General features: G+C 45.6%; 1 protein-coding gene across 5 annotated transcripts in view; it reads right to left on the bottom strand.

Moving 5' to 3' along the window:
- LOC136114956 (netrin receptor DCC-like) overlaps positions 1-22,326 on the bottom strand; it is a 333,036-nt gene that overhangs the window by 272,814 nt on the left and 37,896 nt on the right. For all 5 annotated transcript variants that reach the window (XM_071801760.1, XM_071801758.1, XM_071801759.1 and 2 more), the window contains one exon: positions 3,574-3,729. In XM_071801760.1, the coding sequence (XP_071657861.1) occupies positions 3,574-3,729 (156 nt within the window). The remainder of the gene's footprint in view (positions 1-3,573; positions 3,730-22,326) is intronic.

A 22,326-nucleotide genomic window follows, 5' to 3' on the forward strand; every position in this document is an offset into this window, starting at 1 on the left:
TACCTTTAAATAAAATACCGACGGATTTCTATTTGGGATGGAATTTAAACAGTTGGGATGCTGCGGGTCCTCTGACGCGCTTTCTAATTAGCGACCTCCACCTAAAGATTAGGAAAAGCAAACTAAAAGCAGTGAAACCAGCGCGATCCGGAGAGTTTGGGGCCGCCAGATCCAAACCCAACAATTCAATTGATATTCTTGAGATTTCTATATTTCAGTCTCTCCAGGTTCCCCCAATGCTTTTTCAACCCATATCGTCTCGTTTCATCCCGCGCAGTCATTTTGGTTGCAAAATGCCCTATCAGCGTGAATCCCTCGGATGGATTTCATGTAATTACTATTATGCTTTCATTACGTTTCCTCGTGTGCTTTAGCGAGGGGTGTTTTCTAAATCACGCACGTTTTCCAATCGGTTCCCTTTGAATGTTATCACCCAAGCCTCTTTCACCCTGGGATTCTATTATAATACCTGTTGTAATGAGCACAAAAATACAGGCAAAGACTTTTCCTTGAGGTCTAAACCGCCTTGAGATAACAAATCGCTCTTTATTTATCCAGAAGCAGCGATTCCGCTCGCGCCACTAAAACCAACCAGAGACCTATAGGCTTTCAAATGCTAATTATGTTCTGTCCCAGGGACCAAAATCCTGCCAGAATGCAGCGGGACGGTACATTAGAACAAAATAAAGCCGGGCTAATCCAAACCTCAGCTAAAAACCCGGCCTGACAAGCAGTTCTGGCTTTAATGGGGAGTTTAATCGCTCACCAGCAAGACGATCGCTGTGTGTCCCAGCACTTCAATGGTCAGCGGTGGAGTGAGGTTGGAATCGATGTTTCTTATGGGGGATGACTTTACCTTTTCTGACTAATTTTCCCGTAATGTGTTCTCCTACCAACCATCTTCTTGGTCTCTCCTGGTAGACAACACAGTCCCAGCTACTTCTGACCTTTTTCAAGCTCCGTATCAAGTCTGACAATTCTTAGGGACGCGGTTTGGTGACGGTTGGACTCGATGATCTTGAGGCTCTTCCAACCAAACCCATTCCATGATTTATAAACCCATTTAAAAGACAAAACGCGGCTTTGGGGTCGGGATTTCCTGGAGATTGATCCCAGAATGGACTGGGTTGGAAAAGACCTCAGAGATCATCAAGTCCAACCCTTGGCCCAACTCCAGTCCATTGTGCCCTCCTGCCTTCCAGCAGCTCCACACTCCCTCCCAACTTGGTGTCATCGACAAATTTGCTGATGATGGTCTCAATCGCCTCATCTAAATCATCAATCAAGATGTTAAACAGGACTGGAGCCAACCCCTTGGGGACACCACCAGTGACCGGCCGCCAGTCACTAGTTTAATTCAAGACTATTCCACCATTTAGTACGTGTTGAATGTGGTTTCTTAAGGAAGCAAAGCGATCCGTCTGTTGGTCTTTCCGTCCTTTCTCGTTTTTCTTAAGACATTGAACTGAACTTGCCAGAATAGAAACATATTAGAAAGAGCCCACATTAAAGAAAGAAAAGCCTCGGTTAGAGGTTAATAGTAAAGAATCCTATCCAGGAGACACAGAGCTATTGAAAACCACGGAATACTCTCCCATGCCCACATCTGCTCAGAAAATAAGTTATTATATTACGTTTCGACTCAGCAGAAAAGCCCCTATTGCACAGCAAATCCCTGCCACACAATGATCAAAAGCTAAATAGACATGACCAAGAGGAAGAAAATATATCTATATATCAGCAGGATGAAGCAGGTCACATAATAGAGACTAGAAAATGTCCTGAAACGCACAACTTCTGCTGGGGAGCGGAATCCCCAGTCACCTGCGTTTTTGGTGCTTTCAGACAGAAGCAAATTGCATTTGTATGTGGTTCAACTCTTAATTCCCACCAGCTGCTGCCTGACAACTTGGATTTAGTTCAGGCCGGGGCCAGATTGCTCCAAATCAGCCCTTTGCTACAGCCACATTTGTCTCCGTTCCTCCCCGTCCGTCCGCCTCCCACCAACCCAAGCCGAACATCTGCCCCCAAATCCACGTACAAACCCATGGCGTCCTCCGTATCTCAAAACTTGAATGCAAACCAATAGTTCGAGGCTCGGAGCACCCAAATTTCACCGCGTTCTACAACAAGACGACCATTTCACTATACATCAATACATCGTTTTTACGGAAAGCTCATTAGAGAACTTATAGAAGCTCGGAAAAAACACCACATGTAAAAATTGGCGATGAAATTTGGTCACTGAGTTACATAGGAGGGAATTACAGATGACACCGCCCGCAGAAGAACAAGCAGAATGAGAACCCCGGTACAAAGCCGACGATTTCACGTCAAAAATAAGACAGCCAAGGGTTGAGGCAAACACCAAATCCTAGTTTTTGGCCTCCCAAGTAGATAAAAAAGCCCTTTGGAGCTGCAGAGCGAGGTTGGTGCAGGAACAACCACGGCCCGGCTGAGCACGTGGGGCTTTTTGGAGCGGGAAAATGATATGGAGAGGAGGATGAGCAAGTCAAGGGGAAGGCGAGGGATTATACAACACCATAAATGATATATTAGGAAGTTTTTTGCCCATGGAACAGCTGAGTTACGAGAGAACGATGCGCACAAAGCAATGAGAAAAGAGCCGTGATATGAGGGAACCCACAAGGGTCCTTTTCATCATGCAAAGTGACTTTGGGTGTCCAGAGCTCGTAGATTTTTGACACTAAAACACCGAGAGTTCAGTCACCTTCTTTCCATAAAATGAACGTGCCAATTAAACCAAACGGCGTCAGCGCGGATCCGTAATTTGTAACGGTAGGATCTGCTCAAAGTCAGCGTGGGTCAGTCAGCAATCAAAGGTCCAAGGCCCAGTCACCTCAAGTTCATTTCTCACCTCCGTAATGAGCAGGACAGAGGGAAGAGGAAGAAAAGGTACAACTTGTCAAATTGCTAATGATTTTCTCTCTCTTTTCATCTCTTAATTCTCTCCCTGAGCTTCCACGACCCCAGCGATGCCCACGCCGCTAATAGACCTCGATATAATAACCCAGCCAAAACTTGCGCGACTTCAGGTCACGGCCCTGCAAGGAAAACTACTGGAGATTTATCTGAATATTACTTTAATAATCTAATTTCTGCTGCCCTTTGGATTAGTGATGCTCGAAGCCACCGGCCTCTTCACCTTTGCTTCCCAAGAGATGAAGGTTTATTTTCCTCCGGGTTTTGGTGACGCTTTGAACGTCTCAAGCGACGCTTTTGCAGTTCAGCCACCAGCAAAACGTTGAACCAGACCAGCTACCTCACCGGACTACTTAGAAACTTCAATAGTTATTATTATCATATTAAACCCTTCTAGAAAAGAAGCAGCCCCGCTTATTCTAAAGCGATTTCCTTGCAAACTATGAGACAATTTGAACGCCTGGGATCCAGGCGGATCACAAGCGCTGGACCAAGTTTATCCGCTTGGTTGATCAAGGAAGAAAGTGGAACGGTACCAACTTTTCTGTGCTTGATGTCGACACGTGTCAACGTGCAGCTTTGCCCTGGGTCGCCCTGTCGCCGTCGTTATTTTATATCGGAAATAATTACCTGTCATCCAGGTGCAGGTGTTGTCTGAGTCAGTGAGGGTGCTTCCGGTTCGGGGTCCTTTTCTCCGCCTGTTGCTTTTGACGCTGTAGCTGAAAAGGTGGTTTTGTGGTGGGTGTTTCAGGGCTGAGGTTTCTCCAGACACCAACCCAGCGATACCTGTGGGAGGGACAACAAGCGGTGAAGCAGGAAAAGACCCAAAGACTGCCGAGCAGCCAAGGCCTCAATTTTTTCAATTTCATTTAAAATACTGTATTATTAACAGGCGATAATTAGTTATACGTGTTTTATTGCACCAATAAAGATAAATCACCGCAGTGATTAACGTCGTATCCAAGTAGATGTTTCGCAGTCGACAGAAATTGAAGGCAACATAAGAGGAGGACGAGATGCTTGATTTTCAGGGTATAACGTGTTTAATAAGGAAAATAATTCTCAAAGTTGGGGTTTTTGATATATTTCTGCGATATCTGGCACTGAACGGTCCTGGACTGGGTGTGCAATGATTTAACGCAGCATATTCTTGTGTAAATATATATACATATAAATAACCAACTTCTTGCTGCTACATCAAAACTTGACTGTTCTATCACCGTAATTGAATTCTAAGCATCACCCATCATTAGGCCAACCCTTCAGGTCTTGATTTAAAGACTGCGTCTCTTCTTTAGAACCGAAATCTCCGCCGGTGTTTTCAACTAAAATCCCATCGCCCAACCGGGAGGAAATTTGGGCCTCTGGTCAATAAACCCCGTCTGGATCCATCGCTAATTGGATCCTGGATATGAAAAAGAGCTTTTGTCTAAAATAGGGGGAAAAAAGCCCAAATTTCCATCTGTCCGTATAAGGTGGCTGATTAACAGTTTTATTTGAAGGCCCTAATTAAATAAATTGCCAAAAACCGCTCTGTGCTATAACAAAACTTTATAGTTTCAAAGTATTTGTGATGCTGTAATATCAGATGTCACTATAATTGGAAATAAAGGGTTATAGGGTTATTTGAACAACACGAATCCATCACTTGAGTGGGGGAGAAAACTGGGGTCACCTATCCAAGGCTATCGCTGCCTCACCAATACTTCAACAGAATTAGGACTTATTAGTGTAATAATACACTTTCAAGCAGTTATTTTTACTACTTATTTTCTTCATCTGCCTAAAGAAATTATTTTAGACCAGAAAAAAAGCAAAATTAGATTGGTTATATGTGTACTACCAGCTTAACGTGGCTCCAAATTCCAACAGATTTTTAGCACGGACGCATATTCCCACTGACAGCAGCATCTCCACGTTTCCCTGTCAGTATTTCATAGGCCAGAAGAGTTTACTCTTAATCACTTTAATAGCAAATGACAACTGACACCTCAGTTTGCCAATAGGAGTGAGAGATTCCACCAGCTCCTCGTAGCGAGAAGTTAAATTCAACTATTTGATTGGCATAAAAGACGAATATTCTAGTTTATTAGCTCACTCTTCACTGTCTGGTCTGTTCTTCCAGCACACGCTAAAGAAGGAAAGGTTAATACCACAGCTTCCGCAAACTAAATAGAAAATAGATTGAGTAACGCTTCGATATGTTGAGTCCGATAGAAGGAACGTGGACGCGTTAACCCCTCTTGGGATAACACCGAGTGAGGTGGTGGTGCGGCCTCATTCCAGGCCACGCGGCCGCTGTCCTTGGACAAGGTTTTGCTCTATTTGCCCACCAATCTTGTCAAAGAAGCGAAAAGATGCGAGTAGGCAAGTCATAAATTCACCTTCCTCTTTGCCGGCATCAGCAGGATATATAAATTACGGTGTTCTTCCTATAGAGCGGAGTGGTTCGCTGTCACATCTGCCTTGCTGGGGCTGAGAGGATGGGACTCCAGTAGAAGACAGACGGTAATTGATGATGGGTGGGGAGGAAAAAGCCTATAGCTATACGTTAAAACTTTGGTTTGTGTTGAACCAGCAGCTGAGGGGCCGGCAAGAGACACTCATAGAACCAGCGAATTGTATAGGTTGGAAAAGAGCTTTAAGATAAGACTCCAACCATTAACCCACCCCTGGCATTGAGACTATCCTACAGATTTCCCGCCATCCCATATGGGATTCAAAGACAAGCCTTAGTTTATCTTTAAGACAGATTAAAAACTGCATGGGTGGATGCCCTGGGGCCTACTGAACGTTGGTTTTTCTACGTATGCACGTAATACAGCGAGCATGCAAAGTAATGCAAATTATTAATTGCCCATTCTCTGCTTTACAAGCCCACGTCTGGCAGACTATGGGCCGGAGTAAAAGCATAAAGCCAAGAAGATGAAAGGTGTGCGCTGATGACCGCTCGGGATTGACCAAACCGCCGCTCGCCGCGACCCTAATACCTCATCAAGATGATAATGATCCTTCCCCCTCCTTCTCCATCTTCATCAAGCTCAATTCCAGCGGGGTGCACAAAGGGCTCGAAGAAAAACGAACAAACATCATCAAAACTCCAATGTGTTTGCGTTAAGACTGAAATAAGCAGGGACACACCTGCGCTGTTTAATGGCTATTGGAGTAAAGATATAGTTGTATATTTTAAAAAGATGTTTTTCTCTTCAAAAAATGAAGAGGAAGGGGAATTACTTACGAGGTTTCATAATAGTGACCAGGTTTGATGCCCAATGAACTGGAGCTGGATATGTTGCGGTCACCAGGGCCCAACCATCCAGCTTCTGAATTTCCATGGAGAAACCCTTGTGTTATTTTGGAAATTAGACATAAGTTGGAATTTCTGCTTTACAATCAGCCTCTTTGAACGCTGACAAATACAATCGAGTCCTCTCTTCCCCGGCTCGGACTCCTAAAGCCTCGTAACGCTGCCTTCCCACCCCGGTGACATTGCGAATATCCTCCTTTAAACCCGCTACCCAGTGCCGGCCACATTTCAAACGAGCTTTTCCAAAGGCTTTGTCTAACGAAACCGCTCTCTCTGCTGATTTTAGCTAATCCTCTTGCTTATTCGCCGTAAGACCTGATTAGCTCCTCTTGCATCTGCCACACGCTTGGATCCCTACCTTCTCATTATCACGTTTCTATCCCCGAGCCGCGGTCTTTTGCCGGTTTTGCACGTTATTCCAAGCGCATCTCCCTTACCTTTGGTCTGCCTCACCTTACCCACACACACCTTGTGTTTTCTAAAGCTCTTCTTCAAAATGGGGTCGTTCAACAGAATAAAAGTGGTTTAAATGTGAACTCACCGACTCCGAGTTGTATTCCCGAGCCCGCACGCAACCTACAATAATTCATCCCCTTCAGCACCACCTCCTTTATCCCCATCATTTGGTGGCTTCAAAGCTTAAAAGTGGTGATTTAAAGGTCAACACTCTTTGCTAGTCACTTAACCATCATTTTAGCAGAATTTATTCCGTTAACGTGCTTCTTTTCCATCTCAAATTGCCTCCCCGGGGGTTGGAAACCCCATCTGTCTCTATGCTTTCCAAACCCCCAGCTGTGATTTCGCAGCCATAAATTGTCAATACAAACAGTTTTTGGTGCACTAAGAAAGCTGGAGGATCGGGCACAGTAAAGCAAATAGGACTGAAGTGCTGATTGTGTGATCCAGTTGTTTGGTTCATTACAATATAGCGTGTTTAGAACTAAATAAACCACCCCGCAGTTTCCATTTGCTGCGTTACTTTTTGCATCATTTACAATCTTTGTATCATCTGGCCAAACCACAAGTCTTTTTGGATTAATATATGGATAAATACGATGGATACAAGAGACTCCCAGCTAAGTGATTACGAGGGTTTCAGCCACCATCAGGAACGATCAACCAATTCAAATCAAACTCACCAATACGAGCATCGCTCGCCTCTGTTTTAAGTCGTTTTAATAATAACTGGAAATTCTGGCCACAAAAGGAAAATCAACCTAAAGCACAGCACAAGTTTTCAAGAGTGACGGTAACCACAGGGCCAGCCAGATCTGCAAGTGATTTTATGATAGGATTTACATCTTTAATTTCAATACAAGTAGCAAAAATGCCTCTCAATAAGCTTTTTCACCCTCTAAGGATGTGCAGTTACAGTAAGAGGTTGGAAGGGTGCTGCGCTAAGCCCACGCGTCTCAATGTGATGGGTTAATGGACGGCAAACGTGATTCCAGACCTCACCTCAAATTCTCAATACCAAGAGAGACTGGTTTGTATGAGATAATTTAAAGAACAATAAAAACAAGCCACGCACATCCCTTAAAAACACCCAACAAGACATGTAATAGTACATTACGAGGGAAAAGAGCTGCTGTGTCATGTGGTAGGAGCCCCTCGTATGAGGAACACAGAAACTTGAGATTAAGTGTTTTCATTTCCCCCCACCCAAGTTAAATAATTTGCTTTATTTCTTGCATTTTTACCGTCTCACTGCTCAGCTTCCTCAGCTTGCAGCACTCTGAGAACGCGGGGTGGCTGTGTCTTACATGACAGACTTAGAAGAGAGGTTCTGGCTCAAAAAGCTGGTCTAAACTAGGCAAGACAGGCTTAGGCAGGCATGGAGGTGCCTCCTCACCATCACCCGAGGGGCTGAATCAAGTCAGGCAGAGCTGGTACCTGCAGATGAGGTGGAACAGGAGAAAAGACAATGAAGGGGACAAGAATCCGAATATTAAGATGCTGACCAGCGAGAAGTTAAAGCCACCGTTGGGTTCTCTGAAACCGAAGCTTAACTGGGGTTCATCTACATCTCAACGCGAATCAGAGCAATGATCAAGTTAATCAGATTTATAGCTGGACGCTCCAGTGCCAAGGAAGCGTTCTGGCCAGAGAATCGCTGCCAAGTCCTGTTCTCCTCCTCTACTCAAAAGCTGCTTTGGCAATATCGTGCAGAGAGGATCTCAAGAGCACAAAGGTAATTTTCAAGAGCCAGTTAAACATATTTTTGGCTGCTCTGTGCTGTCAGAGCAGTGCTAAGCAGCCAGAGCACACCAAGAATCAGCATGTGGCAAGAGAAGCTGGCCCGTGTTCACCGCTGAGACGTGGCCCAGCAGATCCAAGAGCAGGTTCATGTGTGCAGGCCACGGAGCAGGGTCACCCACCTGCAGCCACCGGGACGTCTCAGCTCTTCGCCTGATGCCTGGAAGCGCTTTGGCCCAGGGAAACGAGCGGGATCCGAGGGATGAAAGAACCAAATGCCGTTCCCATTGGGTTGCACATCAACCACACTAGGATGAGAGAGATGGGCTCTGTCTACGGCACAGCTGCGGCCTAGGCTGGAAACACTGCATTTCCAGTTCAGCTACTGGTTCTGCTGCTCACCTTTAGTCTCAGTCTTGTTCTTTTGCTCTCCTACAGGCCGTCTTTCACTTTGGAACGTAGGATACAACTCCATTACATAGGGTTGGGAAAAGCATCTTGACTATTCCCCCAACACGTTTCTGGATGGAAATATCACAATTTTGCAAAGAAAGAGCAATAAACAACCCAGTTACCACCTTGCATTAAATCTGAGCAATGGGTGGCTTGTACTTGCACGCACACGCTATCGACCACTCCCTCGGAGCTACTTTGCAGGAATCTGATCTAAAGAAGACATTAAAAAACAAGGTTCATCTCTTTGTACTTGCGCTGTTTGCTACGCCAGGGACACGTGTACTCGGAGTTGGGGGTTTTATTGCAGTTCGGGGACTCCCCGGCTCCCTTACAAGCTGGTGAAGAAGCTGCAGCACAGGCAAAAGTAACACTGAGCTATACAAGATAAAGAATTTAAGGGAAACCAAACACAACAGCGGCCAGAGAACATGAGCTGGAGGGAAAAAAAGAACACACGCAGTGGCTCCTCGCTTAGAGTAGCGTAAGTGACTTATTGAAGGTCAGCACAAGCTCAGTCTGCCCTGGTAACTGCTGAGCCACCTTCTCTCTCTGCTTCTTTCCCATTTCTATTTGCAGGCTGCCTCTTGGCAGCTGGAAAGCATCGAGCCGCTGGGACACGGACTGCCTGCGAGGCACTTCGGAGAGCTGCTAAATTAACTGGAGGAGAAAAGCCCGCCATGGATCTTCCCTTCAGCTCGGGCCTGGAGGAGGTTTTGCTTTCAGAAGAGACGCGACGCGCGTGTGCGGTTCAGATAAACCGCAGCCGGCGCCGCAGAAACCCAGATAAAAGGAACCAGCCATCCCCTACCTCGCAGGGATAAAACCTGAAGATAAGACGCCCAACCTGAGCATCGCCTGACAAAACATTGCCAGGCGGCCGCGGCAGGAGAGCCTCCTCCTGTGTCAAATCCAGAAGCACCAAGAGGTGTAAATGATTCATTCCAAGCCGTGCCCCGAGCAAGGAGAAGCAGCGGACTCCTGAAATCTCAGCTCCCTGTTCTCATCTCTGCGCTTGAATCCTGGGGAGTTTGTAGCAGCCCTAGCAGGGCAAGAGAAAAGAAGAGGTGAGGTGTATCAAAATGATTCACTAGGAACTCCAGGAGCATCGATACAACTTATGAACCTCGCTTCCCTGGCTCCGCACCATTTTTGTAGTGCTTTGTCAAGAAACGGAGCTTGGCAGTTTTGGGAAGAAAGGGTATTATGTGAGAAACCTTCCCCCACTGATAAATCCACTTTTCCCTCACCTTCAACCTCAATTTTCCCTTTAATTTCCAGCTGTTTCTGTCACAGAGGATGCAGATACGCACACCCAGAGCTCATCGTTCCTCCCTACACGAAGCTCCTTTGAAAATGCTCCATCCCCTCTCAGTCCAACCGCAAAACCTTGAGCAATCCCCCTCCTATCTCACCGAATAAAACAAAGTCCCTGCTTGTAACAAGGCCACAAAACCAGCGCAAGCCAAATCGAAGGGGTCTGTTGGATCTCTGGGTTGTCTCAAATGCGCAAAATATGCTCAATTTAGTATTAGGGAAGACTTTTTGGAGGCGACAATCAACTTTCCACCTTTGTATTAAAAGCATATGGAGTCACGTTAGCTGGATCACATAATAATCCTTTGTATGCCTTGCATCCGACAACATAAAATCCTGAATTCATTACAAATAGAAGCAAGTTTGCCAAAATTAGGGTAGGGAGAAGTTCTGAACCGAGTTTGGCAATGCATCTTAATCCTCAAAGCACAAGGATGGAGCCTCCCAAATTTCACCCTCCCTGAGCTGTCAGCGTTACTCGTGTGAAATACAAATACAATTCAAACGGTGTTTGTTACCTGATAACATTAAAACGAGAGCGAACGGACGGTGTCCAGGGCAGGATCTGTTGGGATTTACCGCGGGTGAAACTGTGGGAACGGGAGAATCTAAAGCAGCGAGGTCTCCATGCTCGGTTCGGCCTTTGAGTGGTGTCAGGGATGAATTAGCAGCATTGATTTCAGACGTTGCCGGCACCACGGGGAGCACCTAAGAAAGGGAGCGGAGACCTTTGTGTGCTCGCAGGATAATGCAGTTGCTATCCTTCAAAATCAAAGTCGCTAGCGTTTCTCTCTCGCTATACAGGGAACAGATAATACCATCAAAGCCGAAAATGTTGTCAAAAGTATTGCTCTGGGGGTAGCTCGTAAGCAACGCGCCGCAATAACAAATGAAATATGTGTATAAATATATAAAGAACATTTCCAGAAGATCAAGACTATGGGAATGGAAAGAATATGTAGTCTCAGCAGAGGGTGGCTTCAATGACAGCTAAAGGACAAATGAATTATCAGGAGCAAAGTTGAGGAGGAATGTTATTGCTCTTCTAACTCACAATCAGCGCCAGGAGAGAATCTGCTTCCGCACAGATGGTGGTGAGACCAGAGGAGGATAAAGAGACTCACAGATTCAGACATCAGCACAAAAACGGGGCTTTTTCTTGAGTATGAAAGCACCGAACCAACCTGGACAAGCAAAAGGCCGTGGCCTATCGAGCCAGACCCCGAGGGACTCATTGACTCCTGAAGGTTCCAAACTAAAACTCTTTCACCAGCGTGTTCAAGTTTATTCGGCCATATTTTAATCTCTTACCGTGGTTGTATCACATATATTCCACGCTGAGGCTTTGATTTCCTCATGGACCTGAAAGCGCCGTGATGCTCTTGCTGTGATGTTACTATCGTTTGTTCAGTGCTGCCGTCACATCCAAAGCAGGATTAGGGCTTCAGGTGGGGGAAATAAGAGCAGATGGGCCCTTCAGGAACAAAGATCACAAAGATCCTCTTCTCATGCAAATGTCTCGATAACACGGGAGAACAACTGGGGAGAAATGAAGAGAATGATATTATTTCACCCCAACATGACGTTTTTCAACCCCTTTCCCCTCCGCTGCTCTCCAACAGCTCATTCCCCAGCTTACACTGGAACCTGGGGTTGTTCCTGCCCACATTCAAGACTTAATGTCCAAATCATTGATGAATATATTGAATAACAGCAGCCCCAGCACTGCCCCCTGAGGCACTGCCCTGGATCCAGGCCTCAACTGGACTCTGCCCCATTGCCCATGACTCTCTGGCTCCTTCCAGTTCACACTCCACCTCACTACCCAGTGATAAATTCCCTGGATTACCAACAATACATCTCATTCTACAGCAAACGGGTATTGAGGAAGCGGTTCAGAGTAAGCTGTGTAAAGCTGAACTGTCTTTATTACGCTCACACAAAATAACACCGGTTCTTCCACCGGTAGGAAAAGGGATTAGCGCTGTACCCGAGCAGCCTTCAAAGGGGATCTACACACTTTGGTTCGACTCAGATTTCCCTGAAAAGATGGTTAAATCATCCACTATGACCTCTGGATAACACACACCGGAGGATTTCAGGCTACCGCTCTAATAAGCTCCGTAATTCCTCTTTGAAGCCTGTGTTCTGAGAAGATATCACGACCTCGCAGTCCAATAAGGCTCAGTCGGAGTGAATCGGGATCATTAGGAAGCTTGTGGCCTTTTTTCCCCTTGATCAGTGCAACGAGATAAACGAGTTTTCAATGTAGTTTTTCATACGCTCGGAGATGTCGCCTGAGAGACGCTTTGATATGACGAGCTCTTCAATATTTATGAGATAAAATACATAAACACAGTTAAGCAATAGAAGAGACAAAATAATCCAAGTGACGCCGAGGTTTTGCTTTCCTGTAAAGCCTTTAGATGGTGAAAAAGCCAGAAAAAAGGCGCTTGAACCGTAGGCCGAGACCTCGGCCTTGTGGGAGTTGTTAACCTGGGGTGTCAGGCCGTAAACGTGGGTTTCTTTGTAGACTTCATTCCATCCTTCCCCTCCGTTTGTGCAGCTGACCTGAAAAACAACCCTGCCCTTTCCACACCTTGTTTCCAACCTGTGGCTTTTCCAACAGTTCAGTGTCAAAATTGGACGTTTATTCAAGGGGCGGATTCGGTGATCCAGCTGCTTTCTGTAGAGGCACGCGTGGGAGGATCATTAGAGCGTGCATTTTTCCTTTTAACTCTTCTACTTCTGACAAGACGGGATTTTGACGCTGAATATCCGCAATATGTATGGTAGAGAAACCGCCAAAAATAGATAATTGAGCTGCCAAATGAGCTACCGGTGGACAGGGCCACCCAACGCCACGTTGCCTGTAGACGGGGCCACCCAACGCCACGTTGCCCGTCGACGGGGCCACCCAACGCCACGTTGCCCATGGACGGGGCCACCCAACGCCACGTTGCCCATGGACGGGGCCACCCAACGACACGTTACCCATGGACGGGGCCACCCAACGCCACGTTACCCATGGACAGGGCCACCCAACGACACGTTACCCATGGACGGGGCCACCCAATGACACGTTGCCCATGGACGGGGTCACCCAACGCCACGTTGCCTGTAGACAGGGCCACCGAACGACACGTTGCCCATGGACGGGGTCACCCAACGCCACGTTGCCTGTAGACGGGGCCACCGAACGACACGCTGCCAAATGTGAAAAGCAAAATAATTACGGAATATTCCTTCTAGGAAATTTTGTAATATTTAGAAAGCACAAATTATTTGAGGAAAAGAAAAAAGTCAATTACTCGCTAATATTAATTTTATTCCCTAATTTCTTCCTACGCTAACTTTAGTCCAATGAGTAGAAAGGTCCGTGAGCCTGGAGATCATCTCAACACATGAAAAAATGCATTACATTGTGTTTCTTTTGTCCAAGCAAACCACAATGAGTCATTAATGATTATTTAATTCTTCCAAAGAGAGAACAAGAGCACCAAAAAGCTTATACGCCGCTTGGAGTAAGGCAGAAGGGTATTTCTGACCCAAAGATTATTATAAGTCGCTATTTGGATGGAGGAAAAAAGGCAAGTTTTAAAAGTAACACAACTAATAGTAACAGCCTATAATCCCATTTAACTGGTACTGTGGGGGCCGCACCATTTCTAGAGCATTTTCTCCAAGGGGGAGACAAAATTACCAGAGGAACACACGTTATTTAACGCAGATACCAGCTGCTGTTGCATTTCTACGGCGGAACGAGCTCTGAAGTGTAAAGACAGATTCTCATCTCTATTTCTGGCTCCATTGACATCAGTGAAGAGATTTTTTTTGCCTTGAAAAGTCAATTTAAACAGCCCAACATTGATATTTGCTTCCCACCCAATACATCGTGTTTGTGCGGTGGAGCTTCAGGATCCAAAAGACCTTCTGCTTCAAAACCCGAAGGAGGAATTAACTTGATCAAAACAGCGAGTTTGTGATCCAGAAGTGATGGTAATGAGGGAGACGACTAAAAGGAGGTTCTAGTATAAGTTGGGGAATGAGCTGTTGGAGAGTAGTGTGGGGGAAAGGGAGCTGGGGGTCCTGGGGCCAGCAGGGTGAGCATGAGCCAGCACTGGGCCCTTGTGGCCAGGAAGCCAATGGTACCTGGGGTGGGTTAGAAGGGGGTGGTCAGTAGGTCAGAGAGGTTCTCCTGCCCCTCTGCTCTGCCCTGGGGAGACCACACCTGGAATCTTGTGTCCAGTTGTGGCCCCTCAGCTCCAGAAGGACAGGGAACTGCTGGAGAGAGTCCAGCGCAGCCACCAAGATGCTGAAGGGAGTGGAGCATCTCCCGGGTGAGGAAAGGCTGAGGGAGCTGGGGCTCTGGAGCTGGACAAGAGGACACTGAGGGGTGACCTCATTCATGGGGATCAATATGGAAAGGGGCAGTGTCAGGAGGATGGAGCCAGGCTCTTCTGTGTGACAACCAGTGACAGGACAAGGGGTAATGGTGCAAACTGGAACACAGGAGGTTCCACTTAAATAGAAGAAACTTCTTCTCAGTGAGAAGGGACTTGGTGTTTTCTGTATTACAGAAGAATATGGAGCATGTGAAGCTTAATTTTTTCTTTGAAAAGTTCTTTCTTGGGAGGCAGAGCAACACGCAATTAGAGACCTTACACCACAAACAAATAATATAAAGGTATTTTACTATATCCACACACTGCTAAAAGCCCATCTTCCCAACAATTAATTTTGAGGAAGAACAAAACACCCAATAAACCCCTACAGAGAAGAACTGGTTAGTGGGGCCAGTCTCTCCACAACCACCTTTTCCAAAGTTTCCCTAACGATCAATAGTAATTAACACAAAGGCAGCGATAATGTCTGAAGAACATCAGCCAGTCTATCTGGCTTTAAGCTTGAGCCACCCATTAGGCTCAGCACTTCGCCTAACAAAGACAGGTCATTGCTCTTCCATCTGCTTTAAGCACAGCACTTAAAACCACAATTGGGAAAGGCTGAAGGTGAATTCTTGGGGTAAAAATGAGCTATTTGGCGGAGCTGTTTTAAAACAAATGTAATTCCCATTTGTGGTGGGTTTACCTGATCAATTTTCACTTGAACCACTGGTTGCTGATGGAGGAGTTGGAAGAACCTGAAGGTAAAGCTCAATGTTGCATCCTTTATAGAAGGAAAAGTGTCTAAAACAGCAGCTATGCCCCTTCCCTCACCCCACAGACTGGTGCCCAGTAAGAATGGTGTGGGGAGCACTGGTTTTACTGGGCAAGTGTCCCAGTAGCCCAGCCCTTCCTGCTCTTGCCTTGCTCCTAGGAAAGCGGGACCCAGGCCAGCCCTGCGGGCAGCTTAGATGGACACACTTGATTGGAGATGATCAAGTTAAAACCGTATCTATAATTTTATGGCCAGACACTATTTAAACACCTTTCTCCAACCGCTCACAGCCGCAGTAGTTTTGGGACCAGCCTGCCATATGCTCAGCTTGGCTTTAGTTCAATTTCTTAATCTTGATTAACACCGAACAATAAGTCTTCTCGGTGATCCGTTCCATCCTTGTTACCACAGGGAAGGGCCAAGCTTTTGATCCTGTTGATGAGGCCAAATTTCCATCTCCAGCCCAACACCCGGCTTAACTCATCGCTCCCAGCTGCGTCTCCGGCTTTATGGGTATAAACCAGAACAGAACCATACATAGGGTTTGGCAAACGCACCAACTCCCACTGGCGGTGACGAGGACTCTTCTCAGCCCCACACGATGTTATATTTGCCGATGCAGAGCAGCACGGGTGATGTTTCCCAGGCTCCCTTCCCAGCACGAAGCTCCCCAGGGATTTTCACCTCCCTTTTGCTCAGCATTGGGTTTGTCAAGCGCCGAATGCAGATGTTGCGAAGATTTCTGCTCCCAGTTAGACACCGAAAGAAAAGCCGGATATTGAGAGGCGCCGGCGGTTCCCTCGGTGCCATTTGAACCGCCAGCCGGCGTTGACGCCGACTCGGAGCAATTAACACAGCGTAGTCCTGTCGTTTGAGATCTGCGTGCTTAATATTCTCTCCCTATTTTAAGCCATTCTGACTTGCCTTTCAAGCTGTTCCAAGTGCACTCGGCTCTTTTGTTTGCGCATCTGTACCATTATCTACTATTAAGTTGAAAATAACTTCTGTAACAGGTAGGAATCCCTTCAGCAAAACCCTTTTTGCTTTAATCCTCTTATTTCCCTTTCTCGCCAACGTCACCACCTGATGTTCCTCCCGATGAACTGATGAGATTCCGCTTCGCTACGCGGAAAGGAATGTCAGAGGTGTTATGCTTAGCACGTTTGTTAAGGATGCTCTTTTATCTGAATAGGCAGAATCTGTGCTTATCTACCAAAAAATACCTTTTGGAAGCTTGGGAGAATAAATTAGTGTTTTATTTAACTGATTATTTCATTGGGATGTTGCTCCAAGTATTTATTGGTCACTCAAGAACGACCCCAATTCCAGTCCAGCGTCGTTATCTTTCATTTTTTCAGCTACAGACATGAGCTAACGATGCATTAAATTCTAAAGTAATAGCACAGCTTAAACGTACACAATTATATAGAAATCCAAGGAATCAGACTTTACTACAAAGATCGAGTTGCTCGCCCACCTGCTTCAGTTCAGGAAAGAGATTGAAGTGCTTCTATAAAACCCCAAAATAAGTCTCCAGAGTTTCCAGAGATCTACGGAGAAATGAACGTTTCAGAACACGCCAGAAAAATAAGACGTGAGAAAGAGACAACGTTCAGGTCGAGCTGCTCCCTGCTGCCTCATGATGCCCTTGGGATGCCGGACAGGACTCAAAGTGCTTCCAAAACAGCCCAGCATTGCATCTACAAGGATAAAAAACCTACGAAATACCCAGACAAATAGAAAATAACCTGTCGTGAGTCAGGACCAATCCAACCAACACGCTCTGGGATGCTGCTTCTTGTCAATGATCCCAGCACCGGCAGCTTCTCCCGCTCTCCCCAAGATCACAAGCCTTCCATATCTACCTGGCCGTGCCATTAAAACGCGGCTTTCCTGTGAGTTTTGCATCTTCCATGCTCTTGGATCTAATCCCTCCTTTCGGCTTTCCTTGAGGCTCCATTTAAATTCAAAATCTTTGCCCTCCGGCTGTTTCGTTCCTTGACTTAATTAGAAGGCACTTTCAGTTCTCCTCCTCCACCGCTGCCAGCGACTCGCCAGGTATTTCTTAATAAAAATACAATAAATATATACAATATTTCCCTTCCCAAGGTCAGGGGTCCCAGCAGCACGATGCCCTTTTATATTTTATTATGTGTTTTATATTTCGTACCAACCACCAGCAGCCACAGCACAATTGATTCAATAAGAGGGGCGAATTCCCATCACCGCCCAGTCCGTCACCGGGTTGAGGGGTGACAGACACCCCACTTTGGGGTGAAGTCGGGATCAAACGTCTCCCTGTGCGTTTGGTCTCCGATTCGCATCATCCTCATCCACAATAACCCTTAAGCAAGCGCTTGAGCCATCGATTGAGGTTGGATTTAGCCACCAGGGACCAGATTTAAGCGCTGCTTAAATAGGCAACAGGTGGGTATTATATGCCCAGTACAGCCTAGACTAAATGCACCTATCATTTGATGTAAGAAAACAATGTTTCTTTGAAAACAGAATTCTGCCTTTTTTAAAGGTTCTCATATAACTGGAGGTGCTGCTCTTCACCTCCATCACCCCGTTATATTATAATTGAGCCACTGTCTAATTGCCATGATCCTTATTTGCTCGTCACAGCCAAAGACACTGTTATTAACCCACGACCTGACACAGTTTGATTTCAAAGCTGAGTCTGGGGAAGCAGGAATTGCAAAAGGATGGAGAGTTCAAGGCTTTTGCCAGTTGTTTGATGAGCTAATAAACTAACACAAAGAGGGAAAATTAACCTATCACCCAAGTGTTAAAACAGCTGTACAGCTCCACATCTGCCACTCCTATATTTCAGGTTCACAGCTGCGTTTGGAAGGTAAGACAAACAACGTGATTAAAACCGCACGTCGGTTTTAAAGGCAACTCAGGCGAAACAAGAGCCGCTTTCGGAAAGCAAATAACAAGCAAATAATAGCCCTCACCTGCAAGCTGAGGCGCCAATGGATTCAACACAAGTTGACATCTGTAAAGCTTTACATAGAAGTTGACTTGAAACATCTGCAGCACATCTGCAAAACTCCACCGGTTTCAAACTTCTCCCAAAGCAGCGGTGCTGAAAACACCTGGTAACAAACACTTTGGGTTTAATCTGCATCCTTGCGAATTAACTTTCTTGCACTGAAATTTCACCCGCTCCAAAGCCACCAAATCAAGTCCAGGCACTGGTTTGGGGCAGATGTAGCAATATAACGACCCAAAGAACTGAAACCAGCACTGGAAACACCAACTAGAATGTACAATATAAAGCATCAAGCGAGCAACGTTGAGATAAAAGCTCATAGCGGAGTCCACCACCATCCCCAAGAAGCACAATTTAACGTTTAAACTATGTTATCCCCTTATTTGCTACAGGGCTATATTGCTGCCTGGCAGTTAAACTCAACCTAAGCACACTTTGCGGTCAATACTATCGTCCGAATCGAAGCATTTGCTGATGGTTTCTTTAACAACTTCACAAACTCAGGCTCATTTCATTAAACCTGCAGGTAAATCCTCTGCGGGAGCCGCTATTGCCGGACAGACAGACGCCTCTTGGGAACAGGGCACTAAATCCACACATCCAAAGAGGTTTTACCTTTTACCTGGGAGTGGTTTCTTACAGCAGGTGACAAACCCACGGGGAATATAAAGCAAGGACGCAACGATTCTGCTCGGCACAGGTTGCTCCCTCCACGTTCCCATGGCCCCTGGTGATCATTGCACCGCATCAGAGCGGAAAACGCCCCGGAACGCAAGTTATTTTGCGATCGATGCGAGCAGCGCTAGCAAAAGGCAGGAAAATAATCCAAAAAGGCACTAAACCTTGTTGCATTTGTTCGCCGTGCTGGAAACGCTTCTGATAGCGCCAAGCGAGGAACCTGCTGAGTAAAAAGGCCATTGCCACACAGTCGCTTGACAGAGTTGAGCCCGACTCGGCCAGAGCTTTAATAACAATAATCACCTCACTGAGCATGGACCAGCTTGAGTCTTTAGATCAGCCCTCGCTTGCCTCCTTCCCCTAATAGCATTATAGTTCTTTACGCTGCGATGCTAACATTCAAGAAACGCGTTGCTATCCTATTGGCACGCTGCAAATTTTGGGAGAGGATCAAACTGATGGCATTAAAAGGTATTTTGATCTGTAATAAAAGGGAAAAAAGAAGGAAATGTGCCCATGTTTTTGGAGAGAGGTGACAAACGGCTTGCAGTGAGTTTCTACCTTGCCGCGTGAGTTTGAACACTTAGGTTTTAATGTATTTTAATGTGGTTTTTACGGCTTCTGCGCAGTCGGCATCCTCATGCAGCTCCCTACCATGGCTTTGCTCAGCAATCGCCTCCATTCCTTTGCTCCAAATGCTGCCTTTTCCTCTTGCTTTCCCCCATATCTTGAGCACCGTTGATCCACGAAGCTCCTCTGATCCTCAGCAGTGTCACAAGAGCTCCTGTGACAACCCATTCAAGACATTTAGCGTCCTCTACAATGTCAAAGAATTGGGGGGGTATATTCAAGCAAATAGAAGATGATTCAGTTCTAGGGCCACTTTTGCCCAGGTAAATTCAGCGCACAACGGGGAGGCCTCAATTCAGCTCCTGCAATAACTCCTTCCCCTATATAACTCGGCTTAGCCGCTAAATTAACAATTAATGAAAAATAGAACAAGTTGTTTTCAGATTCTACGTGTTCCCAGTAATAACAATTACTAAATGCTTCATTTTGAGGCACCGCTTAGCTCATTTCAACTTCTTTTTCTTCTCATTACGCAGACAATTCATTTCATTTGAAGAGGCCGGCTTCCTTCTAATTTTATTAGCGCTTGGCCCTTTTCCAGCTTGTCTTAATCAACATGCTCGTTAGTTTTGCCTGGTGTTGAGGCTCATCCAGCTATTATATGGATGCTATACTGGAGGCAGAACAGGAGAAGGTTGTGCTTACCAAATGGCCGCGTCGCTCCATGTAGACGTGTTTCATCGGCCCTGTCCCACGCAGAACCGTTGTCGTAAAGCGAGTAGTTGTGCTAATGCAGGACGAACAGCAAATCTTTCTTCTCCACAAAGGTAAAAGTTCGTTTTCATGCTATTTTTTGAAAGGTCTAATATGGAAGAATGAGTTAAAACGGTAAATGGGAAGGAGCGGAGATGCGGCTTGAAGGTTTTAATAGCAATAAACTCCCGCCGCAGTCGCTAACCAAGTCACTATTTTCTCTCCCACGGTCCAAATAATTATCAATTCTCAATTATCATACCATGTTTCCGCTGTCCCACGTCACTTGGCTTTCATTTGGGGGTTTTGTGTGTGTCCAAAAGCGATTTGCAAAGAACGCTAAAGAGAATAAGAACAAGGGGAGAGGGGGGTAAGTCCTGCAAGGACACAAACTGCCTCAGAACAGAGGAACAGCAGATGCACGGGAGATAAAATAAGATAAAATACTCCATTATTTCAGGGTGTAGTGGCCAGAAAACAAGAGAAACTATAAATTCAGAAGAAGATCAGGTTACACTTTGGTATTTAACAGCGGTGGATGTTGCCAACGAATCTGTAGAAGAGATTGGAGAATATGTAGTCAGGGTTTCATCAAATTCAATTTGGGCCTTCGGTACTTGAACCTCTCTTGATTACTTTATTGTAAAGCAAGAAAATTATCCAGCTTCGGTTTCTATGAGCAGATACAAACCTGATTCCTAAGGACAGCGCAGGCACAAGCGGGTTATTGCAAAATCATGGGGATTCGCCTTCTGTCAAACTCTCATTAACACCTACAATTAAATCCTGACTCTTCCTATCAAACTGTGCTATAGAGTCTTTTGCTTGAACTCAGAATTACTTCTCCAAACGGCATTAACGGTGCAGAAAATAAATCAGACGCAATGCAAAACGGCGATGGAATGTAGGTTAAAACCCCAAATTTTGTCAGTTGTGCAAATCCAGGGGAAGGAATGAGGTTGAACATCAGCTCTGCAAGAAAGGGTCGAGGATTAGAGGTGGTTTCTGCTGTTCTGAAAGGGTTCATGAGAATATAGGATATTGGAGTACACTAGAAAACACAGCCCACAAACACATGAGAACAGAGGTGGTTTAGGCCCGAAAAGGAGAGACATTATAACTTTTTGAGCGGGGAAAATGCTGATGCGAAGCAAACAGCAATAAATCTGGTTTTCCTGTCCTCCGCAGATAGCGCAGGAATTAACAGGCTTAAGTTCCAGAGCTGGAGATGCAAGGTTTAGATTACAAGGCCAAACTTTCTACCAGCAAAGCTAGTTGGAAATCGGCATCCGTTGCTTTCCCCAGCCCGCTGGGATTTTTCTCTTCGCTTCCAATATTTGAAGATGCTGCTTATCAGGAACTTCAGCAAATAGAGCCGGCCCTTCAACGCATTTCCATTGCGACAGCAAAATTGTATTCGATATATGTTCGTCTAACCCATCCTTAAAAACCTCCACTGTAAACACCCTTTTCATTTAGAAAAGCAACTATTTCAGCCACCTGTGTGAAGATTCGAGAAGCAGCTACCGGAGGGTTCAATTCGCAATACTGAAAAGAATATAAAGCTCATGGTAGCCAAGTAAAAATAATCAAGGAGAATATATATATTGAACATATTGTTTGAATCCATGCTAGTGTCTTCACAGCGCTGTCATTAGGAAGAACATGCAAAATGTTGTTTAGAAAGAGATGTGTGTATAGATGCTAATAACTAACAGTATAATTACAGATTAAGAAGTGACATGATGGCAAAATAAAAAGATGTATTCAAAAGCTTTGTTGGGGCTTGAAAGAGAAGGAATCGCTTTAAGTACCCACTCACATCTTGAAGGGTTTGCATGTTTGTGAACATAAGCACCACGCTCAGGAATCCTCCTACAGATGCTGTTTCTGCAAATAGATGGATTTTCCATAGGAAAACCCTCCTTCTCCTACAGATCAACACGCG

Source organism: Patagioenas fasciata, chromosome Z (genome assembly GCF_037038585.1).
Source record: "Patagioenas fasciata isolate bPatFas1 chromosome Z, bPatFas1.hap1, whole genome shotgun sequence".
NCBI classification, from domain to species: Eukaryota; Metazoa; Chordata; class Aves; order Columbiformes; family Columbidae; genus Patagioenas; species Patagioenas fasciata.